At 43.2% G+C, this 13,192-nt stretch overlaps 1 protein-coding gene across 1 annotated transcript in view; it reads left to right on the top strand.

Annotated features, from left to right (window-relative positions):
* Nucleotides 1-1,590: 1,590 nt before the first annotated feature.
* PYGL (glycogen phosphorylase L) overlaps nucleotides 1,591-13,192 on the top strand; it is a 49,445-nt gene continuing 37,843 nt past the window's right edge. The window contains exons 1-4 of the mRNA XM_019725677.2: nucleotides 1,591-2,049; nucleotides 6,888-6,989; nucleotides 9,170-9,248; nucleotides 12,418-12,521. Of these exons, the coding sequence (XP_019581236.2) occupies nucleotides 1,807-2,049; nucleotides 6,888-6,989; nucleotides 9,170-9,248; nucleotides 12,418-12,521 (528 nt within the window). The 5' untranslated portion in view covers nucleotides 1,591-1,806. The remainder of the gene's footprint in view (nucleotides 2,050-6,887; nucleotides 6,990-9,169; nucleotides 9,249-12,417; nucleotides 12,522-13,192) is intronic.

A 13,192-nucleotide genomic window follows, 5' to 3' on the forward strand; every position in this document is an offset into this window, starting at 1 on the left:
CCTATTCAAGTGCCCAGACATTATTTTGCCTTTTGCTGCTGAGAGATCTCCCTGGAAGTAAAATCTACTCAGATATAATTTCCCCTCACTCCACTACTGCACCCTAATCTTTTGTCCAGCTGTTCAAGCTGATTGAGCTATTTCCCACCAACATGTGAGTGACCAAAAACCACCGAATGCTATGACCATCCAAGGAGTACTCAAAGCTGATTTTAAAAAACCGTAATTTTATTATCTAATTTGTCAAGGGATGTTCTTTTTCAGTCCCCCACCCCCAAACATTACCACACAGCCCTAGTTATTTTTAAGATCAATCATTTTGATGCCAGTCCACTCTCACTCTTAATTCAGGGTATGTCTGGCCTCTTTGAGGTGGCCACGCCTTCATCCCCATGTCCTATAAACGCTTTCTTACGAAGGTCATGGTAAGGCAGGCATTGCATGAGGCCCAGATCAGTGTCAGCACTGCCCCAAAGGCCTACGGTCTAAAACCCTGAAGCTGGGAGGACAAGGGGTTGGATATTTTACGACCGATGAGATTTGAACTTTCATTTTTATGGTGAGGGCTGCAGTTAGTCTAAGTCAAGTAATCCCACCCCTGACCAATGCATCAAATCAAAATAATCAGCTTTGGTTTATTATTAGAAGTAAAGTTTATTAGTCAGTTCTACTAAGGTTCTTTTTTTGGAAAACAATTCTGACAATGGGCTGTTTCTAAAATAATTGAATAACACTACTTCTTATTGAAAAAGAAAAAAGCCTATGACATCCTAAAATACCATGTGTTTGCCTTTGCCAAGATTTGGGTAAAAAAAAAAAAAACCACACACACGTACAAATAAATACCACTAAAGCTGGAGGTGAACGGTGCAAAGATCAGCCTGTACTGCAGATTAACACAGACTGCTTTGTTTCATGTAAACAAGGCAACTGGCTCAGTGAGTTCTGCCTTCATTTCCCACACACACACCCTCTTTTCTCCCCACGCTGCCCCCCTACCGATAAAAAGTAATTCAAAGTAAAAGTCCCTGCCTCCTAATCAGCCAGAAGGTCCGGCTCAGGACTTCCTGACTCTTACTAACCCGTCTCTACAGAGGAGCAGTAGGGTGCTTTGGACAAGGCAAGCATGGGTCTGAGGAGTCTAGAAATCCGAGTCCATGAGTCCTCAAAAAAAAAAAGGAAAGGAGCCACTCAGGAATTCCTTTCTGAGGTCTGGGATCCAAGATGGGGCAATGCCAAGGACGGCGGGACAACTGAAGTAAGAGTACTGACCCTCCAAGATCCCTTGCGATGCTATGGAAGCCCATTCCAGGTGAGAATAATGATGCCATAGCAAACAAACATCTCCACAACAAAAGTTTGCAAGCAACGTGCTTTCACACACAGACACCCCCCTTGTACCCCAAAAGTCTAGCGTGGTGAGGCAGCGCTGCCCTCCCAGATGCCACAGACCCCGAAGGGAGCCTCGCACTGGCTACGTGACTTGCGGAAGGTCCCACCTCCAACCTCAAAGAGGGATCAGCCCCGGTCCCGGGACCGCCAGCTGCCAGCCCCGCCCCATCCGGGCGCACCCGCCGCGCAGACTCGCCGGTAGGGGTCTCGCGCGTGCCCGCTCGAGGCGGCTCGCCTTCCGCCGCCCCAGCAGGCGGCCTGCAGCAGGGCCCACGCCGCGCCCAGGGGCGGACCCTGACCATTTCCTCCCACTCAAAGCAGCGGCGGCGGACGCTGCACGGCCGCCTCTGCGTCTGTCTTCCTGCGGGGCGCTTGGGGCCTCACGTCCCGCTCGCTGCGCAGCCCGCCGCCGCCATGGCCAAGCCCCTGACTGACCAGGAGAAGCGGCGGCAGATCAGCATCCGCGGCATAGTGGGCGTGGAGAACGTGGCCGAGCTGAAGAAGGGCTTCAACCGGCACCTGCACTTCACGCTGGTCAAGGACCGCAACGTGGCCACCCCCCGCGACTACTTCTTCGCGCTGGCGCACACGGTGCGCGACCACCTGGTGGGGCGCTGGATCCGCACGCAGCAGTACTACTACGAGAAGTGCCCCAAGGTACCGGCCCGGGCGCGGGGGGCCGGGCTGGGGCTCCTCCTGCAGCTGCGCGTCCAGGGTGCCGGAGGAGCCCCCGTGGTGACCCCTCCTCACCCGGTTCTCCCCCCCCCCCCGGGGCGGCGAAGCTCCTCCCACCCCTGAGGTCCGGGAAGATGTGTCAGAGCGGTGGGTGGGCGGCCCAGGAGACGTCCCGCGTTCCACTAATACCCCCCCCACGACGCCCTCCAGCCCCACCCAAACCACCGTCCACTCTAGTGCCCCTGGGCACCGCCTGGTGAGCACTCAGCCCTCCCTCGTCTGTCCACTTATCTCAAAATCTTTTTTTAAAGCATTTACTCCCAACATTTAATCAAGAGATCTGCGGCCTTCCGTATTGCCAGGCACCGTTCTAGTACCCTACCCCCCACCCCGTACTAGGCCCCCAGGCAGTCCGCCCTGTCCTAACCGGGCAAATGTCCTGCCTCCGAGCAGCTTTAGGGCCAAGGGCAGCGCTCTGCCTGACCCCTCCCCCCAGGTCCGGTGCGTGGGGTGTGGCGTCCCTGGACTTCATGATTCCGGAGGGATGGAGGCTGTGGGCCAGGGCGTGCGCTGGGCTCAAGACCTACCCACCTACCCTGGGAGCTGCTGAGGAAGGCTGTTCACAGGCCACCCCCGTCCACTGCACAGGGCTGGAAGAAGGGTTCCTTAGGATGTTTTTGGGAGCACAGAGGGACACGGTCTCCACCTGGCCAATCTAGGAAGGTGGGAGATGGGGGAGGCTTGAGGAGGACACAGGGTGAGAGCAGCTCTGGCTGCTGCAGTGAGGTGAGTATGAGTCTGTTTTGGGAGAGGAAACTGGAAAAGCTGGTTGGAGGCATATTGGAAGGAGCGAAAGAGGGATATATCCTGGAGGCAGTGAGAAATACATTAGGAATTTTTTTAATAAGTAAAAGCATGAAAAAGAAAAAAATGATCCATAACCCAGTGCCTAAAAACCTTTGAACAAAAGAAAGTAAATTCTTATACTAAGAAACTGCAGCTGAAACAAAACTTTCAAATGGAAGGTAATTCTTCCTCACTCCAGAGGCCTAGGCCTCTACCCCGGGTAGTAACTGCTAAAATATATCCTTAGAAAACACTTTTTGTATACATATACTTATTGTCCTTTTTTTGTTTTCATAGAGGGGATTGCCCCTTGCGCTACAAGTTATATTTTCACTTTTTAAGCTGGAGAGTGAGATGATGAGTCATATTTTAGAACCTCCCCCCCACACACACACACACACCTCCACAGCATTCAGCACCAAGCATCACAGAACACACTCGCTTTGTATGTTTCTCCACCAGTGGCTTACCTGGTATTTTATAGTTTTCCTTGTTCTTCAGCTAGTTTCTTCTCTGGGCTCTCCTTCCCTACCTGAGTGCAGATATAAGCCAGGTATTCTGATAGTGATACACTGGGGTACAACAGTGAACAAGATTCATTCCACACGTTAATAAAGTGTCTGCTCTGTGACAGTTGTTCACCTAAACAAGAGGTCCCTGCCCTCACAGAGCTTGGAGTAGAGCCCATAAGTGTCCCAGCTCCTTTCCCACCTCCCCTGCTCTCTAGTAACTGCAGATGAATCCCAAATCTGGATCTCTAGCCTGAATTCTTTTTGAAACTTCATTCCTGCATATCTAAGTGCTTGGTGAACATACCTAGAGCTCTATTTCCTCAGACTCAAATCATTATCCCTCCCAGGCCTGCCCCGTCTTCTGTGTTTCTAGTTTTAGTGGCATTGCCATCCTGACAGTCACCCAGACACAAAACTTTAGTCCCACCTTTGAGTTCTTCCTGTGTTCCCCATTCAACTGGTTACCAAATTCTGTTGATTTCTGCAGGGTCTGTAGAAATTACTCTCTCTCCTGCAGTCTCACTTCTCTGCCTGACTAAGACCCTGGCTACTGGTCTATGAATTAAGACTTCCAAGTGGTTACCTAGCTCCCCAGAAGTGGTAAAACTGGCAGCGTGCGGCTGAGTATGGCTAGCGGATATATTTTGTTTGGCCTGCAAGACATCTTTAAGCAGCTGAATTTTCAGTGCCTGTGGGCAGAACTCGTACACTCCAGTTCTTGGCCCAGTACTCCTCGTTGTTTTATGTGACCTTCATTACACAGGTATTTTCTCTGCCTGACTCCTGAAGGTCATTCAGTGTGCAATCCCATCTCATTCTATGCATTGCAGTCTGATTAAGCTTACAGAAGCAACACATCTTGTCCTCTGCTGAGATGTCACTGGCTCCCATTGCCTGCCACGTCCTTAAACAAGCATTTAAGGCCCTTTTCAGTCCAGGTGAACCTGTCCTTCCCATCTTACCTCCCATTACCTTCCTGGACTTACGTTGCTCTCCCACCAGACCAATGTGCTGTCCCCATCCATGCTCTGTTCTTCCCAATTCTGGGCCTCTGCCTGCACTGTGCTCTTCACCCAGAATGCCTTTCCTGCCTGTGTCTCTATGCTCAACTCTTGCCTGTCCTGCAAGCCTCAGTTTTGGTGCCATCTATTCCGTATGTCTTCCCAGAAGTACCCAAGTCCTCTGGTTAATGCTAGGAATACAATTAAACTTATTTTTAAAATATTGATTATTGTTATCTATTTTATCTTTGCATGCTTTTTGAAAATGTCCACTTTTTCTAAAGTACACATAAATTACTAGTAATAGTAGTGCATGCATGTACTTTCTAAGGTACATCAGAGATGCAAATATTTTACTACAGGAGTATATAATCAGTGTTTAGAGACCACTAACTAAGAGGATGGGGGAGATCTATTTTTCAAGGTCTTATATATCCCCAAATATAAAATGAGTTCCCCCCCAAAAAAATGTATTCATGAGAAAATAGGAAATCACCTTAAATACATGTCTTTGTAAACTCTGTCACATAATGAGATGCTCTCTAAATTATTTTAAGCAGCAGCATTTTTTCGGAAGACCTTGAAGGGCGGCAATGAGGGGCGGCTGGATGGCTCAGTTGGTTACAGTACGAGCTCTGAACAACAGGGTTGCGGGTTCGATTCCCACGTGGGCCAGTGAGCTGCGCCCTCCACAATTAGATTGAAGACAACAAGCTACCGCTGAGCTTCTGGAGGGGCATACCAATGGCTCAGTTGGTTAGAGCATGAGCTCTCAACAAAAAGGTTGCCTGTTCAATTCCCTCATGGGATGGTGGGCTGTGTCCCCTGCAACTAAAGATTGAAAATGGCAACTGGACTTGGAGCTGATAGGCCCTGGAGAAACACACTGTTCCCCAATATTCCCCAATAAAAAAAACGGGGGAGGCAAAGAAATTTAACAGATACAGCCATTATGACTTCACAATTCCAAGTGTAGGATATATGTGCTGTATTTATAAGCAAGATTTTTATAGATCACTAAAAAGTAAAAAAAACAATACATAGTGGTTATATTATAGAGATCATGAAAATACACGGAAAAAGGAAAAAAATTGCCGATATTATGCAAATGGGTATTTGTGGCTCAAGATAATACCCTTTCCTGTGATAAAGTGGCCTTGTGTATGAGGGCACCAGCCATGAGGGTGAGTGGCACCTCTTTGGCCTATGTCTGCCCAAAAAAGATATCTTTTCCCAACTCACACAAAGGCATCGAGTTGGCTGATGAGGGCCCTAATGACAGTGGTAGAGAAATTCAAACAACTCAGATAAAAATAATGATGTGCTCTGGAAAATAGTATTAGATGACTCACTAAATATGGATGTTGACTACCTGTGTGAACACTTAATATTCAATTGTTTCATTAAAGTGAAAGTGGAAAAATGAAATTTCTAAATTGATATTTTCATATAATGATTTAAATATATGTATAACTAATGAGTTAAATATTGGAGTAGACATTTGTTGTATTGAACTATATGCTTTTATATTTTTACGTTGACCAAATATTTTTCTTTTTGGTTCTTTTTATTGAGAAATGGGGGTGTCCCTAAAATTCGAGGTAACTTTATATCGATGAATTTACAAATTTTTGTTTTGTGTTTGGTGGAAAAGAAAAGGGGAACTGATACGGAGAGAAAAATATTGTAAAAGGAGATGATAAAGTTACTCACTGATCCCGTTTTAAAAAATGATAAATTGCACTTGTATTTTAAACGGTTTTAGGCAACTGTGACCTTTGCACCTTTTACTTTCAACTCTGATAGTATTTACCTGGCTTTTACTTTGTGAAAGGCCGTTTCTAAGTTGACAGAGAAATTTCCCATTTTATCAAGAACAAACACCAATAAACCTGAGGTAGTCTTTTGTTATTGCCAGCCCATAGACTTTCTAGAATGAATTAATTCTAAAATAATTAACTAACTGTAACATTATTTATAGTAATCAGTCAAGAAGGAGTACTTTCTATCCTTGGGGTGTATCTTGAAGGAGTAAATCTTTGTTTCTTTGATGACTTGAGATAGTCACAGCCAACTCCACCTGAATTTCATCCTATAAATATTTTGCTATGCCAGTCTGACTTCTATTTGTCCAAAACATATGCTTAATTCAGGAGGCTCATGAACAGGAAGAAAAAACAAAACAAAACATTGGACCTAATTAGTTGAATGAGTTTACTTTTTTCCTCCTTGGGGGTAAAAGATACTGAACTATTTTGCCAAAAATAGGATATAAAATGGTTTTCCCAAAGCCAGTTGTCAGTATGTTTTTATTTAGCCCTTTATACATGTGAAGGCGTTTCATTTGCACCTGTGTCAAAGTAGATCTGTCTGTGTTCCTTATTGGTGACCTTGTGTTTTTATGTTGACAAGTAAGATTGGCCTCATAAAGTTAACAGGACCTTTCTTTTCTTTGTTTCAGAGGGTTTATTACCTTTCTTTGGAATTTTACATGGGCCGAACCTTACAGAACACCATGATCAACCTTGGCCTGCAGAATGCCTGTGATGAGGCCATTTACCAGGTACATTGTCTCCGTATTTCTCTTATTCTCTCAGACCCTTAAATTTCAAGTTCAGTTGTTCAGGAACCTTGGGGATGCAGCACCAAAAAAAAACAAAAAACTATTAGCTATTAGAAATAAACTACTGGTGATCTCTGGTTTAAGTGAAACAAAGTTAGAGAACCACTTTTGCCTAATGAGAATTTTCTTTTGCAATCAAAGTTTCTAACAGCATTCCCCAGCAAATTACATTTTAGAAATTAGCATCTGAACAAGCCTTTTATAAGGGCTTGAATCCTTGCTGTCAGAATCACAAGCTTTACTTTGGGCTGCTACTTACTTTTAAAAAGTCATCAAAGTTTGACTGTTACTCATATATCAAGGCAATATGTGAAAATAATAAGCTCTTAAAATTCCATCCTCATACTTTATTGCTTAATGAGATGTGAAATATACTTCCTCCTTAAATGAGGAGGCTGCGGTCTTAAAGCTACTATGCTAATATGTTTTTATGAACATATTTAACTGTTTCTTCCCTGAACTTCTGGGATCTGTTTCAAAAACAAATAGTCCTTAACCTTTTTGATGTAGCTGAAAGGAGGAATGGGTATTTGCAAAGACACATTCTAAATGAAAGACTATTCAAACTGCTCCTTTTCTTGGTATGGTATTGTCCCCTCATGTGGTCACTGACTTGTCACTAAGTTAGGTAGAGTATTAATATTTCCTGTGAAAAGCCATTGCAACTCCCCTCCACTTCCCTTTTCTTATCTTCCCCTGATATCTGTTGAAAACAATATATCAAGATGAGATGAAGTGACCCATGTCTACTTGGTGCAAGTTTATGTCCTACTTTAGACTTATATTTTTAGACTTTAAAAAATCCTGAATGTGTTAGCATTAGCAGTTAATTTGCATGAGTAAACTCTAGTTATACCACAGAGCAAATTTGAAAACCCCTGCAACAATGAACAGAAGCACATCCATTTTTGAACTCCTAGAAGATTTAATTATCAAGGCTGTGTGAGAAAGCAACTTTTGGTATAAGGGTAGGGATCTAAGTAGGTGGCCATGGAAACTGGGGCATCAATTTTAAGCAGTTACATCATCTTACGCATATGTTTTCAAATATATAAATTACGTTTTCATTTTAAATAATACCTAATTACATTGATTGCATCACTTTCAGATAAGAATGCAGTAATTTCACAACAGACTATCATTAGCCAAACATGGGCTAGATTATTACCTCGTCATCATTTAATTTATCTGACCATCAATTTCCACATTGTAGGATGAGCAGTTCAAAGTGACCTCCAGGGCTGCAGCATTCGGACATGAATCCACAGTTGTGGTAGTGGCCTCGGGCTGTGTAGGTCCCAACAGTTTGGGATAGGGAACTAGCTGGCAACCAGTTGTATCCATCCTCAAGGTCACAAATGCCTCTTGGCCTCCTACAGCCTTTTACCTACCCCAGAGGGAAGTAGATTTTAACCACATCCAGCTGGACCATAGGGCTGAGGTTTTCCTGACTGCTATCTGGCCCCAGGTCTCATGGGCAGTGACTCACTAACTGCTTTTGGGTTAACAGCCATTGACCCTACTGAGTAAATATGTTATGGTCATGAAAAGATGAACTTTACTCCATCCTGGAGAGTCTAACCTCATACCTTTGGATAATTTTAAAAATCCGTTAGCCCAGTTAGTGTCAGCTTGGTACTGGACTGTTGCTGAGGTTTTATCCTGAAAGCACAGAAAAATAATTTTAAGAAATAGTAGTAAACATTTATTTAGGAATATCTGCCTGGGAATAATTCTAAATTATTTGTATAATCTCATTTCATTCACAGCAACCCTAAACAAGGTACATACTGTTGTCCTCGTTTTTTAAAGAAAAGTGAGGCATAGAGAGATTTAGTACCTTGCCCAGGATCATGTAGCTGTGAAGTAACAGAGTCAGCATTGAATATTTAGCCCCCATTTCTCTCCAGGCTGCTGCTAGACCATTCCGTACAGTTTATGTCTGTGGTCACCAGCATCTGCCGTGGGCATCCGATGCCAGAACAGGTTGCAAGGAGCTGACAGGATTGAGTACACATATGAACCTGGGCGCCTGACCCAGAGCTTTAGGAAATGACTGTTCTCTCTGAAATGGCCTGCGTTTGTATCCACATCCAATGTTGTTTTCCTTTTGTCACCAGCTTGGATTGGATATAGAAGAGTTAGAAGAAATTGAAGAAGATGCTGGGCTTGGCAATGGTGGTCTTGGGAGGCTTGCTGGTAAGTGACATGGTTAGTGTGTTATAGTGTCTGGCCAGTTGATGCCTTCTCACATGCCATGCATGACCATGCTAAGAAGAAACAGACTGGCTTCCTAGGAGAAGTGCAAGGTATGACTTGGTTACAGATATATTTGTTTTTGAGTTTGCACGGTGGTTTGACCAGTTCTAGACTAACAGTAGAGAAGGGAACTTGAACAAAAGAGACATTGCTTAAAACCCTAAAGTTAACCAGATCCTTCCTGTGCACTTAAGGGTTTCCAAAGTGGCCCCTTTACCTCACTGTCATTTGTTCACAGCTGCTCAATTCATGTACTTAAGTAGTACGACCTGAGTTGTTTAGCCATTGTGTTGTCTTGTGCACTTGACAGTTTGCGTTTTGATTGACTAGTAGGTAATGATACACTTGTTATGTTATTGGTATGATTTAGTTAATTAACATTCTTTTTTTGTATGGATGCAATTTGAGTGCTTTATTCAGGAAATGATTTTTCAACAAATATAGAGGAATACATTAAAAATACAACATCGGGGCCGGCCCCATAGCTCAGGCGGTTAGAGCTCCATGCTCCTAACTCCGAAGGCTGCTGGTTTGATTACCACATGGGCCAGTGAGCTCTAACCACAAGGTTGCCAGCTCAATTCCTCAAGTCCCGTAAGGGACGGTGGGCTCCGCCTCCTGCAACTAAGATTGAATATAGCACCTTGAGCTGAGCTGCCTCTAGGATGTCTCCGTTGGTTGGAGCGCGGGCTCTCAACCACAAGGTTGCCGGTTCGACTCCCGCAAGGGATGGTGGGCTGCGCCCCCTGCAACAGGTAACGGCAACTGGACCTGGAGCTGAGCTGCGCCCTCCACAACTAAGACTGAAAGGACAACAACTTGGAGCTGAACGGCACCCTCCACAACTAAGATTGAAAGGACAACAACTTGATTTGGAAAAAAAGTCCTGGAAGTACACACTGCTCCCCACTAAAGTCCTGTTCCCCTTCCCCAGTAAAATCTTAAAAAAAAAAAAAAAAATACAACATCAACTCCATGAAGTTAAAAATATTCCTATGACCAAGCAATTCTACCTCCAGATATCAACCCTAAAGAAACACTCAAACTTGTGCACAAGGAGGCATGTGAAAAGAATTGTTACAGTATTATTTGTAAAAGCAAAATATTAGAAATACCTTAATATCCATTGATAAGAGAATAGGTAAATAAGTAGTGGAATATCCATGATACAGGATAATACGCAGCAACCAAAAAGAATAAGATTGATCTGTATGTAATTCCCTCGATAGAGCTCCCAGGGGAAAAGAAGCAGTTTGCATTAAAAGTCACACAGCATGCTACTCTTTATGTTTTAAACAAATTAATATTTTCTATAGATACAGATATCCGTTAGAAAAGTCTGGAATTTGAAGTATTAAACTGCTCCCTGTGATCTTCCCTAAAGAAGAGTGCAGAATAAGGGGTAGCAATCAAATGGTAATCCTGTCTGTAACATTTTAATTCTTTTTACAAGGAGATGTGTGACTCTTGAAATTTAAATTTAATAATAAAAATGTAGTACCACATGTGAGAAATAAATACCTATTTCTTCTCTTTTAGAAGTGATTTTACGCACACTTTCAAGTTACTAGAGTTCCATTAGTATGTTTCATATTATTTAATCAGTACTATATTCATTGCAGTGTGCTTTAACGTTGCCAAGTAATAGGAAGCACTGCTTTTGCAATATTGCTACCTCGTGAAGTCAGTCATCGGGCAATTTAGTAGGCTTTGCATGGGGCTGTAAAGACCAGCAGAGCCAGTGGCACATACTTCGAAGAATGACAACCAGCCTGCCTTCCTTTTATGTACAGGCCCAGAAGTTCAATGTATAAATTGACTGGGTTAACCCACTCTGTGCCTGCCATTCATGACCTTCAGTTGGCTGATAAGGTCAGAGTGAAATGGCAAATGAAGCTGAGTAATTCTCATTACATGACCTCATCTCTTACCTGACTGAAAATATTGGGACCCTGTTCTGGTCAGACTCTAAGGATAATTAGATCAGAACCCAGTAAAAGCAATAGCCACAGCTCTGAGAGATCGGGAACTAGAGCAGAGCCAGGCCACGTGGCACAGGGACTGGAAAACCATTGGTCTATGTTTTAGGGCTCCACTGTGAACCTAACTCAGTTCATTTCTGTTTGATCTACAGTTGTCAATGTTCGTTTCAGTTTTAGATCCTACTGTACATTTCCTCATTCTCTGTGTATTTCTTAGTTCAAATTCCTGAGAGGGCAGTCTGATTAGTATAACCTCTCAGGTTGCACCTGGCCTCAAGATAGATCCCTACCCAGCCTGTTGACTGGCTTCTCTGGGTCAGGTGCTGCTCTGTTATATGCTTTTGGCTACAAGTAACAGAAAACCTAGCAAAAAAATAGTTTGACCAACAATGACATGATGTTGTCTTTCACTGCACCCATAGTCTCCCTCGTACCTCTCATTGGATTGAGTATCATTGCATAGCCATGCCAAAACCAATACTGGTGAAGGAAATAGAATTACTGTGATAGGTTTAGAGGCTTAGACCAGTCAAGCAAGATTCACTTCTAGTCCAGCCTCCCTGAAGCACAAGTCCACCTGATATCTGAACAACATTGGAATTCCATTAGCCAGAAAGAGAGTCTGCCACACATGTCCAGATAGTCAGCTATATGGTCACATGTAAATTATACTGTCCTTGGGCTGTCTTTTCAAGCAGGTGGCCATGGAGACAGCTTCCCTTGGAAAGGGGGGTGTGAGCGACCCAATAACCGGCATATGTAAAGCAGGCCAGCTTACTCCCCTGTTCTCAAATGTACACTGGCTATTTCTAGATGGTGAGATAATAAGTGATGTCTGTTTTCTGCTTTATACATTTTTATGTTTTCTAACTTTTCTATAGTATTCATTTTATAGTTTAAAAATGTTATTTAAAAAAATGAATACCCAGTATGCAGCAGTCTCTGTGCTTTAAAATACAAATGTGGGTCACCCCAATAAATTTAATAAAAATAAAATAAAAAAATACAAATGTGGTTCCTCATAGAAGTATATTTTGTGACTGCCATGTGTTTTTTTTTAAAGAAAGATTTGAAATTTTGACTAACCTTGATATCTCTGCCTTTTGCCTGTGTTTTGATGAATTTAGCCTGCTTCTTGGATTCCATGGCAACCCTGGGACTCGCAGCCTATGGATATGGCATCCGATACGAATATGGAATCTTCAATCAGAAGATCCGAGATGGGTGGCAGGTATGTGAGCCATCTTTTTCAGTTCTGTCATTAAAATACTTCTCATTCGTAGTGTTCTGTATGTTTTATAATTTACAGTGTTCTGGATGATTTACATTTAACATAGAGCTCCACTAATTTACCTTGCATTTGGTTGATCTCAGTGAATACTGTCAGTCTTCTCCCTCTGGGATGTAAGTTCCTAAGAGCAGAGAACCTGCCAGTATCATTCACCACCAGATCCATAGCATCTTATGCAGTGCCTGACTCACAGGGGGCTCTGAAAACATTTATCGCTGACTATCTGAATGTGGACCACTTGCAATGTGTGACGTTCGTTCTCTGCAGCATGCTAAGCGGAGGAGCGCATTTTTTGACTGGTGATCTCTCCCAGTAACCCTTCATGGTGGAATCATGTTGCCATTTTATAGGTGAGAAAACTGAGTTCTTAAGAAGTGGAGTTACCTCATGTCACACTGCTGACAAACATGGGATTGTCCCCAGATTTCCAGGGTCACAGATACGTAAGCTCAGTGTTCTAATTTTTTATTAAGATGAAAGCGGCAGTCTTGTTAGCTATTGTATCAAATAAATCTGTCACTTATTTAATATGTATTATTATAGTGCTCTAGATTTGCACAAATTGTATTCAATCCATACAAATGGCTCTTGTTTTACTTTTGTATGACAAA

This window comes from Rhinolophus sinicus, linkage group LG03, assembly GCF_036562045.2.
Source record: "Rhinolophus sinicus isolate RSC01 linkage group LG03, ASM3656204v1, whole genome shotgun sequence".
In the NCBI taxonomy this organism is placed as follows: domain Eukaryota; kingdom Metazoa; phylum Chordata; class Mammalia; order Chiroptera; family Rhinolophidae; genus Rhinolophus; species Rhinolophus sinicus.